The sequence below is a fragment of the Poecile atricapillus genome, chromosome 15 (assembly GCF_030490865.1).
Source record: "Poecile atricapillus isolate bPoeAtr1 chromosome 15, bPoeAtr1.hap1, whole genome shotgun sequence".
In the NCBI taxonomy this organism is placed as follows: Eukaryota; Metazoa; Chordata; class Aves; order Passeriformes; family Paridae; genus Poecile; species Poecile atricapillus.
The window spans coordinates 2,173,654-2,199,026 of NC_081263.1; the positions used below are offsets into that span (position 1 = coordinate 2,173,654).

At 45.8% G+C, this 25,373-nt stretch overlaps 1 protein-coding gene across 8 annotated transcripts in view; it reads right to left on the reverse strand.

Annotated features, from left to right (window-relative positions):
• Positions 1–20,837, reverse strand: part of BCAS1 (brain enriched myelin associated protein 1) — a 37,341-nt gene extending 16,504 nt beyond the window's left edge. The window contains exons 1-8 of one of the 8 annotated variants that reach the window (XM_058850808.1): positions 20,679–20,835; positions 19,963–20,055; positions 17,853–17,925; positions 17,681–17,762; positions 11,224–11,738; positions 6,163–6,315; positions 5,633–5,677; positions 2,659–2,799 (exon numbers count right to left, since the gene is read on the reverse strand). In XM_058850808.1, coding sequence (XP_058706791.1) covers positions 2,659–2,799; positions 5,633–5,677; positions 6,163–6,315; positions 11,224–11,738; positions 17,681–17,762; positions 17,853–17,921 — 1,005 coding nt within the window. In that variant the 5' untranslated portion in view covers positions 17,922–17,925; positions 19,963–20,055; positions 20,679–20,835. Of the gene's footprint in view, positions 1–2,658; positions 2,800–5,632; positions 5,678–6,162; positions 6,316–11,223; positions 11,739–17,680; positions 17,763–17,852; positions 17,926–19,962; positions 20,426–20,678 lie in introns of all 8 variants that reach the window. The other 7 variants (XM_058850811.1, XM_058850813.1, XM_058850807.1 and 4 more) reach the window with 7 other exon arrangements.
• Between the last annotated feature and the right edge of the window lie 4,536 nt (positions 20,838–25,373).

Sequence of the window (25,373 nt, forward strand, 5' to 3'; positions counted from 1 at the left end):
GAATTGAAAGGTATTAACAGATTTTTCTGTGTCTGCAGCTTCCAGTGCTCACGGACACCAGAGCTGGGTGTTTTCCATGGGAATCCTGCACCATCCTCAGGGATGTGCTCCCATCACCTTCCAGCAGGAGGCTTGGATTTCTGGCATCCAAAACACAGGCAGCACACGAAATCCTGGAAATCCAGGGCAGGGAACAGCCCTGGATTTGGAATTTGGCCAGAGCTGCAGCTCTGCAGGTGCTGGAGGTTGGTTCCACCCATCCTCTCATAGCTTTGGCCATGAGGTGGGATTTCCTTTTGTAAAAACATTCAGTGATGGGCCTGATTTCATCAGAACACGCAAACCCAGGAGGATCCCGTTAAATTCCTCCTTTGCCAGGGATGTTCCCCTGCTTCTCTCACCCCTCACCCAGCAGAGCTCACACTGAAGAATTACCTGAGCTGTACCAAAAACATCACCCAGCCGCAGGCTGAGGCTGCAGCAGCCTGGCACAGCCTTTGGGAAGCTCCCACAGAACAGGGGAGAGATTCTGCACAGGAATCACTTTGCAGGAACCAAGAATTGTGGTTTTTTTGTGGTCAGCCCTGACAAACAACATCCAGAAGGGTGAGGATGCCATGGGCTGGCCTGAGTGTTAGTGAGGGATTCACCCTTCTCTTCCAAGGGAAAATTCCATAAATCAGCACGGTGATACTGCAAAATTAGTGTGGAATGAGGGACAAACGTGCATGGGTGGGAAGAGCATCACAAGCTGCTTTAAAGTTAGGATTTTGTAGCACAGGAGCCTGAAAAACAATGTTCCTGTTAACTCCCAGCCAACCCCAGCTGGATTGAGGCAGAGAAGTGTATTTTGGACATGCAGAGAAAGCACTGTCAGAGGAGACAGTGAGGTGTTTAAGCACAAATATATCTATTAAAATGATCATTTCAAATTAAGGAATTGGTTATCTATCCATCCAGTTCGTACAGCATGGAAAGCATTGCAAATTTAAAGATATAAACTATATTTTTAATTTTTTTTTTACTAAAAGTGGTAACTCCAGGGCCTGCTTGTCACATCCCCGCTCTGAGTTGAATTCCCACTTTCAATCAGCTTTACAAGCAAATTGTTGGCACCATTTAAATCCCTCTCCTTGATTCCTAATAGGTCATAAATGATATTTCAGTTCCTGCTTCTGTATTTTGGATGTGAAAAGAAAACTGTGAAAAAAGAAAAAGTTCTTTTAAAAGTAATATTTTATAAGACAGCTTTTACTGGTGTAAAAACTTATTGCTCTTGCATTCCTTCAAGGGAAGTGTTGTCATTCCAGACAAAAAGCTCTTTAAACTTTCATTATATATTCCAGGGAATTTTCTCCCTACAACTTATTGCAAGATTAATTGCTGGCACTGAATATTAAAAAATGCCAGCCAGGTTTGGTTTTTACCAGGAAGCCTTAACTCATTATGAACAAGTAATTAATATTTTAATTTTATTAAGAAATAAAGCTGAGATCTCAAATTTAAGTTTTTGGCAAGAACTGCACACTTTAATTCATTTGGAATCTTATTATTCCTTCAGCAATATGCAGATGATTTTTTTTTTCTCAAAAGTGAGACAGTGGAAAGAACATTCTTGGTTTTAAAATGTATTAAAGAATGGCCTATGCCCTTGATTATAAAGCCCCCTACTCACCAGAAATTCCACGTGGGTGTCTGGAGGGAGAATGAAATATTAATTAGGTTCCTCCCCCACTGGAAGGGTCTCTGCTTCTGCATTCTCTGGCCTGAAAAGCTGCAATTCTCTGTTTCCCTGCCATGATCATCTTCAGAGAGTGCAGAAATCCCCAAATATAGAGCTTGAGACCAAAAGGTTTGGGTGATTTTTGGGTTTTAATATTGTTCTCTGAAGCAGCCATTTGCTTGACTGTGCATTTTAACCACTTTAAAGTACCCATCAATCCCAGATGTTTTTCTACTTCAAACAAGGACTAAAATAAATTAATTTGCTTGTTTGCAGGGATCCCTATTTCTGCAGGAAATTCCATGTTCCAGCCTTCTCTGTACCGCACCAGATGCCCCAAAACACCAATTTTAGCCAAGTTCTGGTGCACATTAATGACATAAAACCCAGCTGTGGCTGGGCTGAGCTGCCAAAGCTCTGTGGTTTCAGGCTCTCTTCACCTCTACACAATTCATTGTTTGTCAGCACCTCTGATTTTATTTTGGTTTTGAGTGGCCAGGGGGGGTTTAGTCCATGTTAGTAACCAGGCAGGAATTGGTACAGGAATAGTTATAGGAATTGGTATAGGAATTGCTCCAGGAATTGTTATAGGAATTGCTCCAGGAATTGTTATAGGAATTGCTCCAGGAATTGTTATAGGAATTGTTCCAGGAATTGTTATAGGAATTGCTCCAGGATTTGTTATAGGAATTGCTCCAGGAATTGTTATAGGAATTGCTCCAGGAATTGCTCCAGAACCCTGAGCTCACAGAGGGCCCAGCGAGAGGAACTCTGCAGCTCAGGATGGTTTCCATTCCCAGCACAGAAACGCTCCCCCAGGGATTTCTAGAGCTCTGCACATCTGGCCAGATGTTGGGAGAGAACTCCTCTCTCTCTCTGCCAGGAGCCAGCTGTGATTTCTCAGGGTTCTGCTCCTCCTGGAGCCTCATACCAACCTTGTGCCTAAAGAGTTTGCTAAAGGTGCTGTGGCCCAGCTTGGGGCTCTCTGCCTTCTTTTTCTTGGCTCCTTTGGAGGGGGATTCTGCCGCTGCCTTCGGGCCCGGCTGCCCCCCTGGGCCCTTCTCCGCCTTGGAGCCCTTGTGCACAACAGCAGGTGCAGGTGAGTTTATTGCAGGTATTTTCTTTATCAAAGACATTATTCCATCACTCACATGCGTGGGATTAAAGGAAAACATTCCCTCATAGCCCTGGACAAATCAGGTTTTTTTCCCCCGAGTGATCTCTCAGCTCTCCTCAGATCTTCTTTCACACGAGCAGCAAAATAAAAGCCAAGGCAATCCACCCAATTCCAAATTAAACCACAACTTCCCCTCTAAAATCTCCCCTAAACTGAAACCTAATTCCACAAACTTCTGTCTTTTCAAGTAATGAAGAAGCAATTTAGGATTTATAATTTTAAAACAGGCAAATATATAAATCTTTGGAAGAACCTTCAGTCTTTTTACTGCAGAATAATAGGGACTTTATAACATTTTATATAAGGTATTATTTCGGAAAAGGGCAGTGTGAATATTCATGATATACATTGCCTAAAATATTTCAAGCTTGCATTAATGTCCTTGAAATTAATTAATTGATTGTTCAAGGTCTCAGGCTTTAAAGCAGGAGGATGCCTTTGGTTACCTGGCACGGAGGAGGACGAAGGATTATTCCTTCCTAACTCCCACAGCAAAGCTGACCCTTTTTCCTGCAAAATCCTCACAATTCCCAAACACAGAGTGACCCAGGAGCAGCTCGGGGTCTGCCACAGGAGGGCCAGGGCAGTGATTTGGGGCAGACATTGCCCTCTTGGTTTGTAGGAACTGCCCGAGGAGGTGGAGTGGAGACAGCTGAAAGGACAGCCAGCGAGGGACAGCCACACACCCTGAGGGACAGCCACACACACCTCGAGGGACAGCCACACACACCCCAAGGGACAGCCACACACCCCAAGGGACAGCCACACACCTTGAGGGACAGCCACACACCTCAAGGGACAGCCACACACCCTGAGGGACAGCCACACACCTCGAGGGACAGCCACACACCCCAAGGGACAGCCACACACCTCGAGGGACAGCCACACACACCTCGAGGGACAGCCAAACACCCCAAGGGACAGCCACCCCAAGGGACAGCCACACACCCCAAGGGACAGCCACACACCTCAAGGGACAGCCACCCCAAGGGACAGCCACACACCCCAAGGGACAGCCAGCCCAAGGGACAGCCACCCCAAGGGACAGCCACACACCCCAAGGGACAGCCACCCCAAGGGACAGCCACACACCCCAAGGGACAGTCACACACCCCAAGGGACAGCCACCCCAAGGGACAGCCACACACCCCAAGGGACAGCCACACACACCCCAAGGGACAGCCACACACACCCCAAGGGACAGCCACACACCCCAAGGGACAGCCACACACACCCCAAGGGACAGCCACACACCCCAAGGGACAGCCACCCCAAGGGACAGCCACCCCACAGGTGTGCCCAGCTGCTGGCAGCACCCATTGCCCAGCAGCTGCTCAGAGCCTGATCCTACAACCCCAGAAGGTCCCGTCCCCACAGAAGGTTCTGGGGCACTGCCTGGGCTCCCCAGGGGTTGTTCCCTGCTCCAAAACCTTCCAGCACTCCAGGAGCGCTTGGACAACGCTCTCGGTGGGATTGCTGGGGGTCTGTGCAGGGCCAGGCCTTGGATGATCTTTGGGATCCCTTCCAGCTCCAGGATATTCCATGATTCTATGATTTGAAGGCACAGCAGCCACTCAACAGCCCCACGGCACTTGGGAAAACTTCACCCGGTTGTTTACCACCTAATTTTGTTTTATTTTCTATTTTATATCATTATTATTTTCTAATTTTCTAACTCCTTATTTTTTAATTTTTCTATTTTATTACCCTAATTTATCAGCTTTACCTTTAACACATTTGAGTTGTTTTTTGGGAAATAATAATAATAAAAAAAAAGACCATTATTTCCTATCAGCCAAAAAAATCTGCAGTTTTTCTACCCGGAAGCTGATAAATTAACCTCCTATAGATATTTCCCCTTTATTAAAGTATAAATGCCATATCAGACAAAGGAATTCCCAGTAAAAGAGAACTCCCACTTAATCTCCTGTAGGGAGTTTGCATATCCTGCGAGTCACCTGGATTTGTTTGCCGTGCCAGGTGTGCCAGCAAACCAAACCCACCCAGAATATTCTGTCCAAGTTACAGCAGCAGTCACCTGGCACAGGTGACACAGGCATGGGAACGGGGTGCTTTCCCTCCAAGCAGGATTGGGCACCACCTTTGGGAAGAACTGCAAGTTTCCCTGAGCCAGGGAGCTTTAATAATTGTATTTTCTTCATAGCTTGGAAAACCTTTACCCTGTCTGATGATTTTCAGAGTTATATGGAATTACTGAGAATAATTTTCAGAGTTATTCAGAATTAAATCTCCCAAGCTTGCTGCAAAGGTTAACCATTGAATGGGACAAAAGAATAAAAAAATAGGAGAAAACCCAAAACTGTTGTGGGTTTGGCTAATATCTACATGGACAAAACACTTCCATTTTTAGGGTGTAATTCCTTGTTTCTTAAAGTTATTTCAAGGCACAGGGAAAACTGCTCTATGAGCAAACTGAATTTTTTTGCAGACTTAAAGTTTTCACTGAAATTTTACCTCAAGGATGAGTCAGAGAAATAACCAAAAGTGTCACAAATCATCACCAAGCTTGCAGAAAACACAACAGATTTTGATTGCAACAGATGATTTAAGAATTGCACTGTTTGGTGTCTTCCTTTTCAATTTATCCAGGGGAAAAAAATATTTGAAATTACTTCAAATGATGAGATCAGTTGGGGAAAAAACCCAGCAAAATAAATAAGAAATCCCTGTGTGAAAAACACCCAATGACCAGTGAACAAGGAACTGCCTACCTTGTCTTCAGAATCACTTTTGGCTTCAGCTTTGCTTGGGGAGACCTTAAAAGAATTGGAGAAGAAACAGTCACTCAACCCAGCCTTTCAAAGGATCAAAAAGATGAGTTTGAAATCAGCAGGTTTTATTTGCACAAAGCGAAAATACAAATATTGTTTGTCTCAAGCAGGAAAATTGATAATGCAAATATTTCTTGAGAATAACATAAAGGCTAAAATGAAAAATGCCTGGATCGAATATTTACTATTCGAGATTCTAATAAATTTAAAAAATGAACTTTTAGAGGTGGTACAAAAGGAATATCAAGCAGAAAATCTTTGAGACAGGTAAAGACCTGTGAGTATCTGTGTAAAAGTGAAGTTTGAAGAGCAGGTGGCACTCACCATTCCTCATCCCTCCAGTGCCCAGGACAGAGAACATTTTACATTTATTTGTGCATAATTTTTGCGTTATTTACACATTTTTTTCAGTCCCACAGGGGATTTTTGGAAGCAATTGAAACAGAAAGAGATGGAAAGGTAAAACTTACCAGTGTTTTGAGGAAGCTCATGACTGAGCCCTGTCCTGCAGCTGCCTGGGGACTGTCCTGCTCTACCTGTGTCCTCCCAGGGGCTGCAGCAGCTGGGCCCTGTTCACCTGCAGAGTCCTGCCCAAGCTCCTTTTGGGTGCACTCATCTATCTCCTAAAAAATAAAAGGGGACAGAGATTGCTCGGTGCCAGCTTGCCCGATTCCCTGTGGAATGCAAAAGTGACTTTTGTGACTTGCTCAGCGTCACAACAGCAATTCCAACCATTCCTGCCCAGCCCACGGCTCAGAACAATCCAGCATTTATCCCTCTCCTTGTCCTCTTTCCTCAGAGATTCAGCACTTGCTGCTGCTTGGGGAGTGTTATTCTCAGCCACTACAAGCACAGGGTGAGTCCCAAACTCCACTTTTCTCTTTTCAAGGCTGAATTTGTGAAAAATGGGAGCAAATGCTGAGATTTTGGCCTTTGCCAGCTCCCTGTCTGAGTGCACCATACAAAGATGGCTTCTGATTCTCTGTTTTGCCACACCAGGAATAATTTTATCTATCAAACACAAACGTGACACACATTAAAAGAAGGAAAAAAGCAACAAATCAAAGAAATTCCCCTTAGGCAGATGGAGCTGTCTCTTCTCTTCATGGAATTACAGCTCCCAGAGCCCCAAAACATTTTCCAGTGCTCAAACACTCACAAGCAGGTAATATTAAGGTACTTGTTTTCAGTTTAGACACTGCACAAGGATCTGGCTCTAAAAAAACTGTTCTTGAACAAGTTTTGGAGAGTTTGGCACCTCTCACACTGAATTTACCTCCCACTTTGGCCATCTTTGCCTTGTGGCTGCACAGGAAAACTCAGCAAAAGTGTTGTGCAGCAGAGAGTGACATCAAAGAGTGCCAGAGTGACATCAAAGAGCATCTAAGTGACATCAAACATTTTTTCCCTCACCAACCCATTATAGCTCAGTGCTTTTTTTGGTGGGGAAAATTAGAATAAAAGCATTCTAAAGAACCTTTCCCTGTGCTGGGTGATTAAAATACCACAATAATTTTATAATATAAATTTCTTTATGTCACCAGTGGAAGGAATAGACTTAAAATGCTTTAAAGCTTCAGAGGGATGAGGAGAGCTGGGTGTGGGGTGGGCAAAGCCAAGAGAACACAGGAGTTAAAGTGAACATTGAAATACCAGCAGGGACTTGTGTGTAATTCCCCACGCAGCGAGGTTTCCAGCTGGCCCAGGAAGCAGCAGAGCAGCGCTGGAATGCTCAGCAGCTACTGGAGGGTGTCACACAGCACTTTGTGCAGCTGCCAGCCCCTGAGTGGCCCCAGAACAATCTGTCCCATGCAGGGCACGCGTGGCCACGCCAGCCCAGGGGTGCCATCCACACAGCTCTGCTGCTGTGGAAAAGGCTGGCTCTGCTCCAGGGGTTAAAGGGACAACTGAGGCAGGACAAGGAGGAGCAGGCTGATGTGTTGCTAAACAGAAGCAGCTTCCCAAGTGCTTGGTGCCATCAAACTCTTTGGAGCTGAATGCTATCAAGAAAAAGAAACAGATTTAATAACCTTTTTGACTTACAGAGAAGGCCAAGGCTGGTTTTGGGATGCACTTCAGGAGAGAGCTGTACACAGCTGTTTCCAGCTGTTTCTGGCTGATCCAGGACATCTCCCTGACAAAATCACACTGAAGAGAAATCCTGAGAACTGGGGCCACCCCAAAATCCCTGAACAACCTCGCAGCTCAGGTGTGCCCCATTGGATATACCCATTTCAGTGTACACTTTAACTCCTGTGTTCTGTTGGCACTGCCCACCCCACACCCAGCTCTCCTCATCCCTCTGAAGTTTTAAAGCATTTAAAGTCAATTCCTCCCAGTGGTGACATAAAGAAATCCGTATTATAAAATTATTGTGGTATTTTAATCATCCAGGACACAGAAAGGTTCTTTAGAATGCTTTTATTCTAATTTTTGCCATTAAAAATGCCCCTGCCCTGCTCGAGGATCCCCCTCTGTGATTTCCAAGCCCTTGGCTACAGAGAATCGCTCAAATCTGGCCTTGGAGAGGGGCTGTGATCCATCCTGTGCTCCCATGGGAATATTCCTGCAGGAGGAGCACAGGCTCTGGCCACCAGCACAGAAATCAGACACAGACAATGCACAGCCCTACACAATCACTTAGAACAAAATCACCACAAAAGCCTCAGTGGCAGCTCCCTGCTCAAAGCCCTGGGGGTAAATAATGAAAGAAACCCCAGGAATAACAGAAGATCAGTATTAGGAGTTAATAGATGCCATGTAAATGTTCAATTCATGTCTTTGAGAAGCTAAATTTGGGGGTAATAAACACCTTAAATATACTGTAGTTTCAGTTCAGTCATCAGGGAAAAAAAACAACCCCAAACATATCAAAAGAATGTATTCCTGCCAGCACTTTTGTTTGCATGAATCATGGCTCAGTGAAACATTTCAGGCATATAATTTATCTTTTCTTTGGCTTACATAGTAAATGCTTCATGAATTCATGAATTCTGCCCTTGTTTTAATTATGCTGCGCTCTGAATGTAGTTTTGTAGACCACAAAAATAAAGAGTGGCTCAGCAAACACAGAATGTTTGTGCAGCTCTTAAGCTACAACTGTGGAGCCTCTCTCTTACTCACCAGCAACGCTGTTTGTTTTGTCTTGGCACTCAGTGCAGGGAAACTTTGCTTTTAGCATTTACAGATACTACAAGTCATAATCCACAAAGAGGAAAAAAAAGAGAGAGAGAGAGAAAAGGAGCTGTTGGCAGCGATATCTTGATTTTTAGTACGATTATTTGGTAACAGTTTGTAGTTACTAGAGTAACAGTAATTAAATTAGGCTTGGTCATTCTCCCATCCAACAGAATTGGGACTTCAGAGAAAACAGAAGGCAACTGTGGTGCAAGGCAGAGTAACAACCTTTGTTTTAGGGATTGAGTTAAATTTGGCAACACAGTGCAGTGTTTAGCTGATGTATTTTCCCCAGAAAAGGTGCTTAACTCCTCTCTGCCCCCACCACATATTCCTTTTCATATCTGAAGATCCAAAATTATAGCCCAAAAATTCAGGCTTACGGTTAAAATTCCTCTCCCTGTGATCCAGATCTGTCATTTATTTACAGAGTAACCCTGATTTTGTGAGTCCTCAAAGATTTCCATGGTGCAGCTTTAAGAACACACCTAAGAGATGTAGGAGCATTTTTGATAACCAGACCTGTCCTCAGGAATGTTCCTGGGCTCAAAAATCTGCTGGGATGCTGCAGACACTCCCAGACAGACCCAGCACCAGCCACGGCTCAGCAGTGCCTGGAGTTTCCAGCTTATTCCCATCAGGGACCTCCAGGATGTGGATGGGTACAAGGGGGGCTGGAGCAGAACTGCAAACCAGCAGGAATTATAAGAAATCCAGGTGTTATTGATATAATAAAGCTTGATTTGGATGAGCAGTGCTTCCCTGTTTGAGCTGGGAGAATGATTTCTATTCCTGTCCCTGATCATGCTCGTACAGCACTGCCTCACCTGAGCTTTCGACTGCTCCCAGCAATGTCTAACTCTGAATTTTAGCTAAAACTGCTCCAAATTGTTCTTTCACACCATTCCTTCAGCAGCATCAGCTGGGACCTTCCCCACTCTGTAAATAAAAGCAGTGACACTGCAGTGACAGCAAAATAAGAAACGAGGATTTGGCATTTGGTGGGAAAAGAGAAAATTCTTGCAAGCTACAGGGAAGACTTGTGTGATAATCAAAAATATCTGCAGGAATTTGGGGTGTTGAAAAGCTTCATTCTAAGAGGCTGAACACAGAAGTGCCAGTGTGCCCTGAACAGAGGATTCATTTCAAATTATCCACCCTGTTCTGCTTAGGTGCTGAATGCCTTTATGGATTCTTTAAATGTGCATCCTGAGCCGTCTGAAACACCAGTGATGGGAGCACTCCTGAAGGGCAGGCATGAAAAATGAGACTGTTTTTTTCTTGAAAATGAAGCTCAGAAAAATATTGCAAAGGGTAAATTTGTACAAGAAAATCTTCAAATCTGAGAAGGTCTAAAATAGAGAAGACAAGGTAGGTTAAAATTAAAAGAATTTTGGGACAACTTGCAATGCTGGCAGTGTAAGCAGGGAGTATCTCATGAGTTAAGTTCAACACTACCCAAGGCATCAGTGAGCACAATCTTATTTGTAAGCCTGAATTGGCCAATACAAGCAGTTGTTATTAAAATGGTATTTACATATAGATTTTTCCCTCCCGCTTCTGACATTGGACAGGGTTTCAATTTGATCCCCAATTCCTGTATTTTGCCTCTCTCGCAGAACTCAGTTACACCATTATGCCCTTCCAGAGGATAGGATTTTTGTGTAGTTAATTCCCTAAACATTAATTTTATAATACCCTCGCTGACATCAGTCTCAGCAGGAAGTACAAAATCTAAACTCATATTAACTTTCAGCTCCTTTGACCAGAGTGCTCTTTCAGTTACGATCCGTAGTTTCTTCTATCACATTCTCATCCTGTAAAATCATTTCCAACGAACCACTTTTTTTTGACTGAAACATCACAATAAGTGAGTACAGGAATTATTGCTGCATAATATTCCTTATTTTGATGAATAAGATATCCAGCATCTATTGCTTGATAAGTAGGACTGTTTTAAAAATGGCACAAAACACACCGAAGAACTTTTAGAAAACCATCCCGTGTCAAACTCCAAGGTCTTAAAGCACAAGAAACTGTTTTAGTTTCAGGTATTTTTGCTTTCATTTGCAGCTGGCAGCTGTTCCACCGGGCAGTTGGAGCTGTGTTGCCCAAACCTTTCAGGGAATTATAAATTAAATTAAACCAGAGGTCAGGATTTAGTCATGAGAGAGAGCTTCACTCCTTGGCCACAGGTTCATCTTCCACACCTCTGTCTGGTGCTATCTGTGGTCGCTTTAAAGGCAACACTGATTCCTTCCCAGCCCCACATGGAGTTATCCCACTCTGCCAACATTCCTGAGAGGTTTCATTAGTGAAAATGAAATTAATGGATATTTTATGGAAGCACTTGCCTCGTCCAGCGGGATCCCGTTGGGTGCGCCGGCCGCGGTGTTCCCGTTGGGAACGTCCAAGCCCTGCCTTCCCTCCTGAGGGTCTCCTCGTGTCCTTCCCTTGCCCTTCTCCGGCCTGAAGATCCTGTCGAAGAGCGTCACTGCTTTGGCCTTTGGGGCGGCCACATCGTGTCCCTCAGGTGTCCCCTCGAGCTCGACGTCCTGGAGCGGGGCCCGGCCCAGGTTTTTATGGCTTCCCTGCTGGGCCTCAGCCGCCCCAGGCCCCTCTGCGCCCTCACTGGGACCTTTGTTCAGGCCGGTGGCATCGCGAGCGGGCTGTGCGGGGGCTGGAGGCTGCGCTGGCTGCTCAGCACGCCCTGGCACAGCCCAGGGAAAGGCGAGCAGGGAGCGGGGCCTGGCAGCCGGCTCGGCCCTCCTGGCAGCGCTCCCGCCCGCCCGGGCAGCGCCGCGCTGCTCCGCTGGCTCCGCCGGGGAAACGGCCGCGCTGTCCCGTCCAGAACCCGCCTCGGCAGCTGCTGGAACAGAGGGATAAAGGGAATTATCCCACAGCAACAGTGCATCCTCAGCCACGGCCGCTCGGGCTGTGGTGAGCTGGTCCTGATGTGTGGAAGAGCACACGCAGGACCCCGGTGCTGATGCTCATCCCTCACTGAAATCAGTGCGAATTTTCCTCTCTGCTCATCCCTCAGAGATGATTGTGGCTCCCCTGCCATCCCTCACTGAAATCAGTGCGAATTTTCCTCTCTGCTCATCCCTCAGAGCTGATTGTGGCTCCCCTGACATCCCTCACTGAAATCAGTGCAAATTTTCGCTTCTGTTCAATCTCCAGAGCTGATTGTTGCTCCCCTGACTGAAATCAGTGCAAATTTTCCCCTCTTCACACCCCCCTCACAGTGTCAAAGTCAGGTACCAGCCCCATTTGGCACTACTCAGCCCAGTGGACAGCAAATTAAAATTAGTGACATGCAAAAAAACCCATCCCAGTAAAACCTGAGACAGTTATATATGAATATATCACCCTCTCCTCTTTCAATGCTAAAGAAACAAATGCAGTGAAAAGCACCAGGATTGATCCCATTTCCTGGCTCGCCAAACTCCCAGCAGGGCTGTGCTGTCAGAACTGATTCCATGCATTTCTGATTCCATGCATTTCTGATTCCATGCATTTCTGATTCCATGCATTTCTGATTCCATGCATTTCTCCTGGCCTTGCTGCCTCAGTGCAGCTCCTACCTGCACTTCTCCTTTGCCTGCACTTCTTTTCAGCCTGGTTTGAATACTGAAAAATCACATCCGAGCCAGGTTTCTTACCCTTACATTTCCCTTTATATTTCTTCTCTTTACCCACAAACTGTGGCTCAGAATCACATTTCCTCCCCCAAAATTCACACAAATCATTCAGTGTGTACACATGATCATCACACCTTAGGTGCAAAGACCCTTTTGATTTAAAATTGTGTTTTATGATTTTGTAAAACAATGGTGCTCTGATAACACAGTTGAGGTGAAAATCCCTGGTATGGGATGCACAGACAGGAAAAGGCAGCTCCTGCTTTACACGAGACAAAAGAAACAAGAGACAAAAGGACAATAATCTTGCTTGGATCTGTTTTGTGGCTGGGAGGCAGAAGCACAGATGATGTGGTGTGAAACCCCAATAAAAAAGGGTCTTGTCTAGAAGTAAACCTTACAGCTCCCCCCGAGCTTCAGCTTCTCTTCCCTACTTGGACTGGAATATGGATTTGATTTCCCTGTCAGTCATCACCACATTTCAAGGATGAATTTAGATCTATTTAATTATAACTGTGGAAAACTGACAGGCTCAAACCAACTTGCTGAATTAGAGCGGGAAAATTGTCAGTTTCAATGCAAAATTGAAACGATTTCAAATTATAATTGTAATAGTCTAGTCAATATTATGCCTTCCACATTTTCCTTTAAGAGAAAGAAAACCCCAGATACCAAAAAAAACCTGACTGAAACTTGTCTTCCACACAACACAGATCTTCAGTTTGAAATTCTTTGAGATCAGGAAAACAGAACAATTTTAGATCCCAACTTTCAAAGCGATCCCTTGGCTTTTCACAACAAAATTCCCCCGGCTTCCCACCTCCCCAGGGATTCTGGATAATCCCATAAAACATCAGCAGGTCCTGGGCTGATTTTATCCATCAGCTTCTGACTTTCTGTGGCAGCACCCAGGGATCCTGGGCACATCCAACAGCAGAACCGAGCCCAGGGCCCAGCCAGGAGATTCCTTTTTCCACAGCCCTCATTCCATGGCTTTGTGTAACAGATAAGAAATGAACCCCAGGAAAACTGGCTGCAGCAGAAAAAGAGGGATAGAAGCTCAGCGTTAAGAAAACCAGTTCCAGTTCAGGAACCCATGGAGCTTCCTTTAATCTCTGATTATCATGGAAGGAATGGAAGCCCTGGAAAATGTCACTGCCATGGGCTGTGCTGTGTCAGCTCCAGCTGCTCCAAGGAAAGCCAGAGGCAGAGCAGATCCCACCACCAGCGCTGGGCTCGCTGGACAGGCACAGCAAACTCAGGGGGAGAACCCTTGAAATTCTGGTATTTGGGTGAAAAGTGCAGGATATTTTTGTTTCTAAAGACACTCAAGTGCCATTTTTTCCAGATTTATTCCTCAATCCTGAGGCAGAATTGCAAAGATAAGCAAAACCCCCCAAATTCTAGGCCAGGTCTTTGAGCAGATCAAAGCTGCTCGTTGTGACTGAGATTAAAGCTGCTCTGAAATGAAAATCAATACACAATTTACAGACTGCATTTCAGGCTCCTCCTGCTCAGGCATTTGCCTTTCAACTCTTTAACAAAAGACAGTCACACTCCAGATGATTTGTCTCTCTTTCCCCTTTTCTTCACTAGGGTGCGTTAAAAAGGAAATTTTGTGGCTACACAAAATCCCTCTTCTATTAGAGCACACTCAAGGAGATTTCTTTTCTGGAATTTGGCAAATTAGACCAATGTTTTCTTCTTGACTTCAGGAAAAAAATAGGGAAGAACAATGGTTAATGAAATATCACAAAATCATGGAATGGTTTGGGTTGGAAGAGACCTTAAAGCTCATCTCATTCCTCTATTTTGAGTACAAGCCAGCCACAAAGAGATATTTTCCTTAGCCATGGAACTAGAGCCACACAGAACTTTTTTCTCTCCTGGTGTTCAGATAATTGTGGAGAAAATATTTTAATGGCCATGAAGAAACCATTAATGGCTACAAGGCAACACTTGGCACCAGGAATTGCAGCAGTGCAGGGCAGCACAGGGTACAACAGCCCTGAATGAATTTCTGCAGTCAATACTAATCCAAAATAAAACATTCCTCCTTCCTTAAAAAAAAGAAGGAACAAACTAATATCCTTTTGCCATCTTCCTCCACTATTCCATGCAAATCATTTTTATGCTCCAAGAATCATCTTGTTTCACTAATTTAACTTGCATTGTTATTTACCTCCAGACTCCCTGAAATTAATGGAGATAGGGGGAGAGCAGCCAGCAGCAATAACAGCAATGATCATTCCCTAAAAACATTCCTGAGATAATTCACATTTCAGGCCTTCCAGGCACACTGAGCTGCTGCAATCAGGATTTCTGTTGGGTTCTGGTTGCTACAAGGCAACATTTGGCACCAAGAATTCCAGCAGTGCAGACCAGCACAGTGGGTACGACTGCCCTAAATGAATTTCTGCAGCAAATACTAATCTAAAATAAAACATTGTCCCTGTCTTTAAAGAAAATCAAGTCCACACTAATATTCTTTAGCCATCTTGCTCCATGCAAATAAAGTTTATGCTCCAAGAAGCATCTTGCTTCACTAATTAAATTGTGTTGTTATTTACCTCCAGATTTCCAGAAATTAATGGAAATAGGAGGAGAGCAGCCAGCAGCAAGAATAGCAATGATCATTCTCTAAAACCACCCCTGAAATCCTTCACATTCCAGGCCTTCCAGGCACACAGGGCTGCTGCAATCAGGATTTCTGCTGGGTTCTGGCTGCAAGCTGCATTTGCTGAATGGGATTTATCCTCTGGGACAAAGGAACTGCATCTTCACTCAACCTTTCTCCTTTGTAACCTTTTTAACTCCTTTGTAATTCTTTTTAGGAGCAGGCTGTTGTTTCAATCTGCATGGAATTACCACCCAAATCCCACATTGAATTGTTCCTGTTTTGTCCTCCTGCTGCATTTCTGCTCTGTGGAGTTCCAATCAGAGACAGAAAACTCCAGTTCCAACCTCCCCTCTTCACCTGTTGCTCACCAAATGCTTTTTATTACTGAAAGTACAAAAAGGTTCCCTTTTCTCAGCTCTGGCTCCCCCAAAATCCTCACTTTAGACCCCAAAAATGCTATTTATTGCAGTATTTAGTTTTAGAAATGCTACAAACAATTTTTTTTCCATAGTAATAACTTCCATCACTTTTATTTCTCCAAAACCTTGATTACATTGCACAAAAGTGGAGATTTCAATTGTATCTCAATGATTTTAGCTGCTTTTTCAAACAGGAAAAAAGTTAAAATGCAAGAAACATCAACACAGAAATGTCTAATTTTTCAACTTGCTACTTAAACTGATTTAGCAATTACATTAATTAGGTAATCTGTTTAAGTGAAGCAGTCCCATATGTTTCATTTTACATATGAGGAATAAAATGTACATGCATTTTCTACGTCTTCAGGCAGTGTAAATCATCTGGCTTTTATTTCCTCCTCAGAACTCTGCTGGTTTACACCAGAAAAAAACACACAGAGAGAGGCTTTTCTAGTAGGCAGCTGCTTAAAGTGACTTATGGTGGGATGGCACTGGGAAATTTGGGCCATGGAACAGGAGCTGAGCTCTTATCAGAACCATCTGCACATCCCCACACCAGCCTTTGACTATTTTTACCTAAATTTAGATTTTTCAAGCGCCTGTGACAGATTGAGAGGGTTCTCTTAACAATATATCATAAAGTGTTTTTCTCAGCGTTGAATTAGAAAGTATTTCCTTATAAGATGGAAGAGGGATTGTTGGGCTTTATTTATTCTGAAAATGAAAGAAGCTGCAGTGACAAGGAGAGTGGCTGAATTTCAGAGCTGTGAGCAGGGGTGGTGCAGCTGCTCAGAAAAGCTCCAAAGCCAACAAGGGCTGGCAGGAGGAATTCAGGAGGTGCTGAAAAGCAAGAGGAGCCACGTGGCTGTGGATGAGAGCAATTGCCCTTGAATGTGTGGCAAAAACTTCTCTAAACTACTTGGAAAGGAATTTTTCATGCTCAGGTCATGTAGCTCCCGGCAGGATTTGAGGATTTGGGAAGTGGGGCTCAGCTGCACCCTGGGGGGGTCACCTGCAAACCCAGTCCCCTCTGAGCCCACCCAAACTGGGCTGAAATGGGATCAGCTCACGGAACAAAGCTTTACTCACACCCCACCAACTGCTCTGCACTCACAGCTGCTCCGTAAAAGGGACAGAATTTATTTAATTAGTGTGCAGGGAAAGAAGAAATGACTGTGCTACAGTCTAAATTCTCTAGGATTCAAGCTCAGGAGCTGAATTTTGTTAAATTTTGTTAAACAGCTAAATTTTGTTAGACAGACCCTGGTCTCTTCAGGAAGCTCCAAATGAGAGCAAGGATGGTTTTTGTACATTAAATACTCACTAAGGCCCAGCTCAGGGTCAGAAGGGGTCAAACGTAATTCTGATTTAACAACTTCACTGCAGCTTTAATCCCTGCCACTTTCTGGTGTTTTTCCCAGCCAATCACTATTTTTAAATTAAAAACAAGACAGAAAAAATTCCCTATATATATTTAATTGCTAATAAATAACTGCTGAGTACCTTTCAAGTGAAAGCAATGCCCCTGGTCAAGAGAAGAGAGAATAAGATGGAAATGTTCAGATGGATAAGGATTCTAACATGAATAAGACATTTCTAAAACCCCAAACTGCCAAAATCCCCCTGCACTGGTGCTACTTCTGCATTTTGTCCTTTCCAAGAGCCTAAATTTGGCCTCCTTGCAGCAAGAATTCCCCCAGGGCTTGCTGGAGACACAAATTCCACCAGGAATTCCCCCAGAGCCTGGGCAGAGCTTGCCACAAAGCCAGCAGGGACCAGCACCAAACCACCCTGCCTGAGGATGCTCCACACAAAGCCCTTCCCTCTGTAAATCCTTTAAATCTGTAAAACTTTTTGGGAGCCAGGGCAGAACCAAATCCCCAGAACTATCAACCAGCACCCAGAGAACTTTGGGAAGCATTCCTTCTTTTTGTTTTTGTTGTATTTAAACTTTCCAGCTTCAGTAGAACCACATTTACAAGTAAGAGCAGGAACATGGGTACATCCCCTAATTCAAAGCCACCCCCTAATATTAAATATTAATTAATTTAATTTATTATATTAATCTAATTAATACTGAATATTGTTCCTTCAGCACAAACCTCCAACCCCCCTTCCCGGTCCATACCTTCACCATTCACTGCCAGGGCAGGGCTCTGAACAAACACCACAGATCCATTTTTAATACTGCCAGGAGACTCAGAGAGAGCCTGAAATAACAAAGAACAGAGTTTTCAGGACACCAAAGGGGTGAAAACGGCACTGGCAGCAGCCAGGGAGGTGGGAGCGGGGTTTCTCACCTGGTAACTCTTCACTGTGCAGGTGTTATCATCCTCAGCTTCCTCTGGCACACTCAGGGTATTCCCCATTTTCCTGGGAGGTGGAGAGAAAAACCCCAAATAACCCTTTTTTTGTCATTGAGATGAATGCACTGCCTAATTCCACAGCCAGCCAATGGGTTCAGGCTGTAAAAATCCCTAAAATCCCACCTGCCTTCCCAAGACACCTGCCCCATCCCCTTGTGCTCGAGGCTCCCAGCTGCTCCCCAAAAATGGCAGAAAGGAACAAACTTTTCTGGTTTATGGAGGCAAAGTGGCTGCAGTCACACCTGCAGCGCTCCTCAGGGCTCAGGAGAGAGCAGCAGAACAAGGCTGAAATCTGTGCAGAAACTACAACAACCTCTGTGCTTTTGTTTGGCTTTTATTTAATAAAAGAGAGAGGAAAAGAGGCAGCGTGGAAAGGCACCACACATGGAAACTCTGAACTGCAGCCTGTGTACAAATTCACAGAAATCTTCTGGGAGTTTGCTTTATTTCTCTTTTCTTCCTAATTTCAAATGCATTTTTGCTAAAAATGGGAAAACTTGCTACACAACCCTAAACATAATCCCCAAACACCAAAGCCTGTTCTCTGCTGTGCACATGGAACAGAGCAGCTGTGGCTGCTCCATCCCTGGAAGTGTCCAAAGGCAGGTTGGACAGGGCTTGGAGCAAACTGGGACAGTGGAAGTGTCCCTGGCATGGCAGAGGTGGCACTGGCTGGGCTTTGATCACCTTCCACCCCTCTGTGATATTGAAAATCCCCATGTGCGCTCTTCTGCCCTATTTTAAGGAAAAATGACAGGTCAGTGCCACCTAGAGACAGCAGCGCTACAAACACAGCAGCTGGGATCAGGCTGGCAGCGCTCCCGGCTGGTGTCACAGCCCTGCCCTCCTGCCAGCACAGCTCCCTGCCACCAGCCCTGCCTCCAGCTGATTGTCCCTTCTGTGCCAAACAACAGCTCCGGCATTCCCAGGAGATGTTTGGCTTTTCTGTTTATACGGTCACATCCATTTTTCTCTCATCTCATACACCGTGTCTTGAAGCTGAAGTTGTTCAATGTGAAGGCAAAGAGGTTGTCTGGAAAATCAAGGAGCTCTCAGGGTGTGTTTGTGAATGAGATAATCACGGATAATTGCAGAAGAATTTGGTTGGAAGGGACCCAGTGTAAGCCCTGCCCAGGCAGGGCCACCCGGAGCAGGGGACACAGGTCTGGGGTGTCCCCATGCCCTCCCTGGAGCTGTTCCAGGGCTCTGTGGGAATTTCTTCCTCTTTTCTTGCGACAGAAAATTTGACAACTTTTATAGGAGACAAATTTTAAGGACTGAGAGGGGAAAAGAGATGATTCTGATACAAGAACATTCTTCAAAATGAGTGGAAAGCCCTTAAAAGTCAGGAGGAGCTGGAGTAATTCCTCTCCTTAGGCTTCCTTTCTAGGTACAGGTTTTTCACCAAGCTCCAAGGATATTGTCCTTGTGGGGGGCTCCCTCAGGCCAGCCAGAATCCAGCCCGACTGGTTCCAAAAGGAACATGAACTACCAGCTTCTACAGCTCTGAAACAATCCCTTTTCCAAATTATGCTTCACTGCTTCCATTGTAAGTGCAGAAAATAATTCAAAAGGAAAATAAACGTATTTTTAATTGGTTTTAATGTTATGTGAACCGTAGTATGCCAAGTTCAAGGCTTGGGAAAATTCTCCTTTTTCACTCTCTCTCTCTCAAAAATCGTTGGTTTGGTCCTGGCAGAATGGTAAAAACTTTGAAAATAGGAGAGAAAATTACAGCAAAATCTGTGATCTGCTGTGTACTGCTAAAGGCAGCCAAGCCTCACCTTCCTGATGTATTGACCAGCCTGGAATATTGCAGTCACCCTTGTCTATTAATGCCAATAGTCCACAATTAATTCCTCACTAAAACTTACCATATGTCATATTTAAACATCAGAGTAAAGAATCCATTTTCCTGCCCTGGGAACCCAGCTGAGCTTGAGGACATGGCCATGTGCAGGTGGAAAAGCAGAATTTCCAGCTGTGATTGGAGTGGAGCGAAGAAAGGGCTGATTATGGGACAGAGTTTAGAAATTCAGCTTACCTGGAGCGCAGCTCTGGTCCTGCAGGGACAGGCACTGGGACACGTGCTGGGGATGAGGAGAGCAGGGCCAGGTGGCTCCGAGCCCGGGCACAGCTCAGGAGGAGCAGTGGCACAGAGGGACAGCAGAAGGGACAGCAGGAGGAAGGTTTGGGATGAGTCACCTACAGCAAACAAGAAACACCCAAGAGCACCTCGAATCCAGCCTGGCAGGGGCTGGGCACGCAGGACGTGCTGCCTCACGGTCCTTAAGGCTCTTGGGACAGTTTTATACAATTCTTTCAGCCACTCCACACTGGAGCCAAGTGGGAAAAGGAAAATAGTTCAAACATTCACGCCCTGGGCTCTCAGGGAGGGGACAGCTCCGCAATGGCACCAGCTGAACAGTCAATCCTGGCAGGGGAAAGGCTCTGCCACAAAGCTGGGCTTCCCTTTCTGCTGTCCTCCTGCAGGAAAAGCCAGGACACTGCGGGGACAAAGGCAGAGCAGCTGCTTTAAACACAAATAAAGAAAACGAGACTTGCAGGATCCCAAGATCCTCGAGCAGGAGAGCACAGGCAGCACTGCTGGAGCACAGCAGCCAAAAGCAAACGCAAGAAATGCTTTGCAAAAGCAAAACCCGGGAAAAGCCAAGCCAGCAGCACATTAGGGAAGGAAGGATATGGAGGATATGAAGGATATGGAGGATATGGAGGATATGGAGGATATGGAGGAGTTACCTGGGGGAGAGGGGCTGGGACAGCCTCTGGGAGCCGGAGCTGGTCCAGGTGAGGTGCTGCTCACCCAGCCCTGACAGCTCTGTCCCTGCTGTGTCCCTGTCCCTGCTGTGTCCCTGTCCCTGCTGTGTCCCTGCTGTGTCCCACAGTCAGCCCAGGGAGTGCTCACAAACACTGGGTGCAAACACAGCCAGGGTGGAGCAGCCCCGTGCCCCTCCCCAGCCCTCTCCAGGTGCTTTCTGCTCTCTCTGGCCCCCCCAGCCTGCTCCGAGGCACCTCTGGATCCCTGGCTCTGGGGTCCCTCACTGCTTTGGGAATGGTGACATCGTGCTGGACACCCACCAGCCCCTTCCCAACGCGGACTGTTCCCAAAATGCAGAACAAGCCCGAAGTTCTCTTAGTGGCAGGACTGTTTGCTGTTGCCAGCGTGGCTCCTAATCCCCCTGCAGGGTGTGCAGAGTGACTGAGTGGTGACATTTTAAAGCCATTGTCACGATTTGCTGTTGCCCCAGGTGAGTCACGGAGCCCACGCTCACACTGGGGGTGTCTGCAGCAGGGAGAGCTTTTCCTTCTCAGTCAGCAAAACCTGGCTTTGGAAAGTGAGGCTTCCACAGGCAGTCAAAATACCAAGAAAAAATTCCCAATTTTATGGTTTGAAAAGAACACCATCACAATCCCTGGGATCTGTTTCCCAATTCCAGCTGCTGCTATTATTTCGGAGTTGCTTTATGGGTTTGGGTATAATTTTGTTATTAATCATGAAAAAGAAAGGAGAACGGATTTGTCATGAGGGTTGTGCTGGCTGTGGAGGCTGTCAGGTGTTTGAGGGGTGATGAGGAACCTGCAAGGTTGGAAACAGAGCAGGAATCTGCATCCAGAGCCCCAGCAGGGTGTGGGAAGGGAGGGGATGTCCTGATTCCCTCATTTCTTCCAGCACTGGGTCAAGCATCTTCCTCATTTTCTCCTTGGTGTAAATCCCTGTCTGCTACAAGCTCAGGTGCTATCCCACGAGTTCAGTCTCAAAATTCCATCCAGAGATGGAGTGTGAGTTATGAATGGTCTCTGGATTCTTCATGTAGGGACAGAATTTATCCCTGGGCTGAGGCACAAAATCCCAGCCTGGCTGTGAAACCACCCACCCATGCAATAATGCTGGACTAATTGTCCTTTTTATCTTTATTTTTTGGTCATTCTCCCCTGGTTAAAATATTATTGTGAGGTGATTTTGAAATGCAAAATGTAAATACTCAATTCAGAAAATGCTTCATTTCTGTAAGAGAAGGTCATTACATTCACTCTGTGTTTGCACCATATTTCAAATATTTCATATTTGCATCATATTTCCATGGTTCTGTTTGCTCCTCAAATGTCTTCAAATTCAGCCTCAAAACCTTGATGTTCATCACAAAGGAAGTAATTTGGATTATCATGTCCTTCACCTGTGAATATAAGAATAACAGTGCTCCTTTTCCTCAAAAAAAAAAGCTTTTTCTTGATCTGAGCCATCACCCTGAGCCTTATCCTGATTCATTTTTCCCAGTTGTGTGGATGGTGAACCATCCATTCTTTGAGCTTCCAACTCTTTAATATTCCTTTCCAGTAATTTCAAAGCCATCTCATGTTTTCATCAAGGACAGGTCAGAGGGGCACACCATGAGTTTTGTTTTACCAAATTGGGAATTATTTACCTGGGTGGCAGCCAGAGAAAATCTTCTCCAAAGCAAAGGAAACTGTGCTGCTTTCATGATTTTTCAGCACCCAAAATGCTATTTTTTTTCTTTCTAAAAATCTCCAATGAAGCTGTCACCAAATAAATCTTCCTCCCCTGCAGGAAATGCTCAGCTCGTGCATCTGACAGCTGCACAAAACTTCCTGTTCATGAATGGCACAGAGCTCCCAACAATTATCAATGATTAACCAGCTTCTTTTATGACTGTCCAGAACGAGAGCCAAGAGCATTCAAATATTGACAATGGAGGAGCAGATGACTCCTGGGCTATATTTGCATGTGTTTTTGGCACACGTGGGCTGGAGGGGGCTGCTGTGTGGGTTGGAGGTGAGGGTTTCCATCTGGCTGCTGCTGTCAAGGTTCATTCAGCAGAGCACGAGGGATGAGCAGCAAAACGAGGAAAGGGAGGACAGAAGGAACCTGCAGGAGAACAGCTGAGCAAAAAAGCAAAATTAGGCATAACTCCAGTGGAATTCTGGCAGTTTGGAGCAAAATATAAATGAGGTTTTGACTCAGCTTTGATGTTTCACTCCGAGGAGGACGGATGGACTGAATCACGGATTCTTTCAGATGAGAGAGCCCAACATTTGCATGGATTGATGGATCCTGGGAGAGCCATGGGAGCCACCTGAATCCCAGATCCAGCCCAGCCCCTGGGCCTCTGAGATCCCCAGGGTTTGGTCCTTCACATGGAGCTGCATTCCTAAAACGCTGAGTGACACCTCTGAGGGTCACCCTGGCAGTTCAACCCGCTTGGAATAGGCTTCCAAAAAATCAGAGGCAGTGCAGTGACCGATGCTGGGGCTCAGACCCCAACACAAGGTGCTGGCACTCCTGAATTCCTGATATCCCTTACAAAATCCACAATCCTTGGGAAAGACACGAGCTGGAAAGCTGGTGCAGAGGTGGAGTCATCCCCATCACCCCAGCACCACGAACATCCTCCTCTTTGGGGGAGTAGGTGCTGCTGTGAACTGAGAAAGGAAAGCACATCTGAGCTCATGCTCCTGCAATCCTGAAAAGCCTGGCTCAGAGCTCCAGGGAAAACTGTTTCTGTTTAAGTTCTGCTTAAGTTCTAGGCTTTATTGGATCTGGCTCCTTTACAGCTGGTGGCTCCTGGTGCCTGCCCCAGAGTTATGTTTTCAGCAAGTGGGATTTCCCCGCTGGCTCGGAGCTCCCATTAAGGGTTGGATCTGTCTTGCGTTTCACCAATGTGGTCTGACTGGGTAATGAAAAGGAGAGAATAATTGCTGCAGTGCAGGAGCTCTGGGGAAGCAGCACCATCCCTAATTGTTACCATGCTGCCCGTGCCTCTCAGCAGGCCCTGGCTGTTCCTGTGGTCTGCCCCTGCAGCAGCTCCACCAAACCCGGAGGAATCCCTGCAGATCCGCGCCGGGGTGGGAGCAGCCTCTGGTTCACACGCTCCAGCTGGAGCTCAATGGGAAACATTCCCTCATTCTGCTTCCCAGAGATGCCTGAACAGCGTTTTTAAATGCTATTTCAGCCTCGAGTTCCTGCAGACTGTGAGTCACGGTGTTGATGTGGGGAGGGAGCTGCTGATCCGATTGTCTCTTCTTCCCCCATCACAAAACCCCCCCAGGTTCCTGCTGCCACTATTTTATTTTTCAAAGAGGGAGAATTACAGACTCTACACCAGCTATTTCTCCATGTGGGAGCTTCTAGAACAGATAAAAGGTTCCTGTGTCAGGATTGAGACAGAGAGTTATTGTAGACGTGGTGCCTCAGTGGGTGGAACAGGCATTTGAACCACAATTACTCTCCTGTAGGAGCATTTTAAGTCTCTATCAAATATGCAGCGATGATAACAATACTATGTTAAATATTCACCTCCTTCATGCAAGTCCTTCCTTCTGGGTCACGACTTTCCCCAGCTGGCTCTGCTTTGAACCCCCTGGCTCTGCTTTCCCCTGTCAGTGCTTCACCCTTCCCCTTCCCAAGCCTGAAATACGGAAAATTTGAGGAGCTGCAGCTACTACAAAGAAGAAGGAATGAAAAAAAGCCTTGTAAACTCTGTATTTAATTCCTGCCTTTGGTGAGGAAGCAGCAGGCACATGAGCATGGACCTGCAGCATGGAAAGTGATGATTTTTGGGGGGTGTTGGATCCACATGGATCAGGTGTAGGATGTTCTGTCCTGAGGAGGAGCCAGGCACGAGGCTGAGCCTGCTCTGATGGATGTGCAGAGCTGGGAACAGCAGAGTCCCCACAGCCAGCTTTGTCCTGGCAGGTTCCTGGTGCCAGCTGGACACAGGTGAAGTGATGTCCACACTCCTGCCCTTCTGCCAGGCATTGTTTTGAAACCTTTGTTTCCCCACCCTCGTGGCTTTAGGCTGAGGGAAAAGTCCAAATTTTATTCTATTTTGTGTGTACTTCTCCCAAGAAAAGACCTCGATGGCCTCAGTGCACCTTGTCCTGATGCTGTCTGCTCCCTGGGATCACCCTGGAGAAGGGTCCCTGCAATTCCAGCGGTGAATTCCTGCAGCTGCCCCACAGAACGGGGTTAAAGCTCCTCCTCACACAGGAGACACCCCTCAGGTCACTGCAGATCAGGGCAGCTGCAGCCAGATTTTCTCCCTGGAGAAATACGATTTGCTAAACTTGGCAAGGATGGATATCCCTGATCCAGCCCACTGAAGGGATAAAAGCTTTTCAGCTATGGGAGGAAACATTAATCTTTGTGACAGGCTGTGAGGGATAAGAATTTGATATCATTTTATTGCTGCCACTGGAATATTGGACAGGAGCTGTGCCAGCCCCTGGGCTTTTCCTTTTCCCCATTTCCTTTTCCCGTTTCCCTTTTCCTTTTCCAGTTTTTTTTTTCCCTTTTCCCTTTCCCAACTCCTGATCTGAGCTCTGTGACCCTCTGGATTACTCAGCAATTCCGCATTGCTGAGAGCCAAAGCTTTATTCCAGGAGAATTCCAGCATTCCCTGAGCCTGTCCTCCAGCA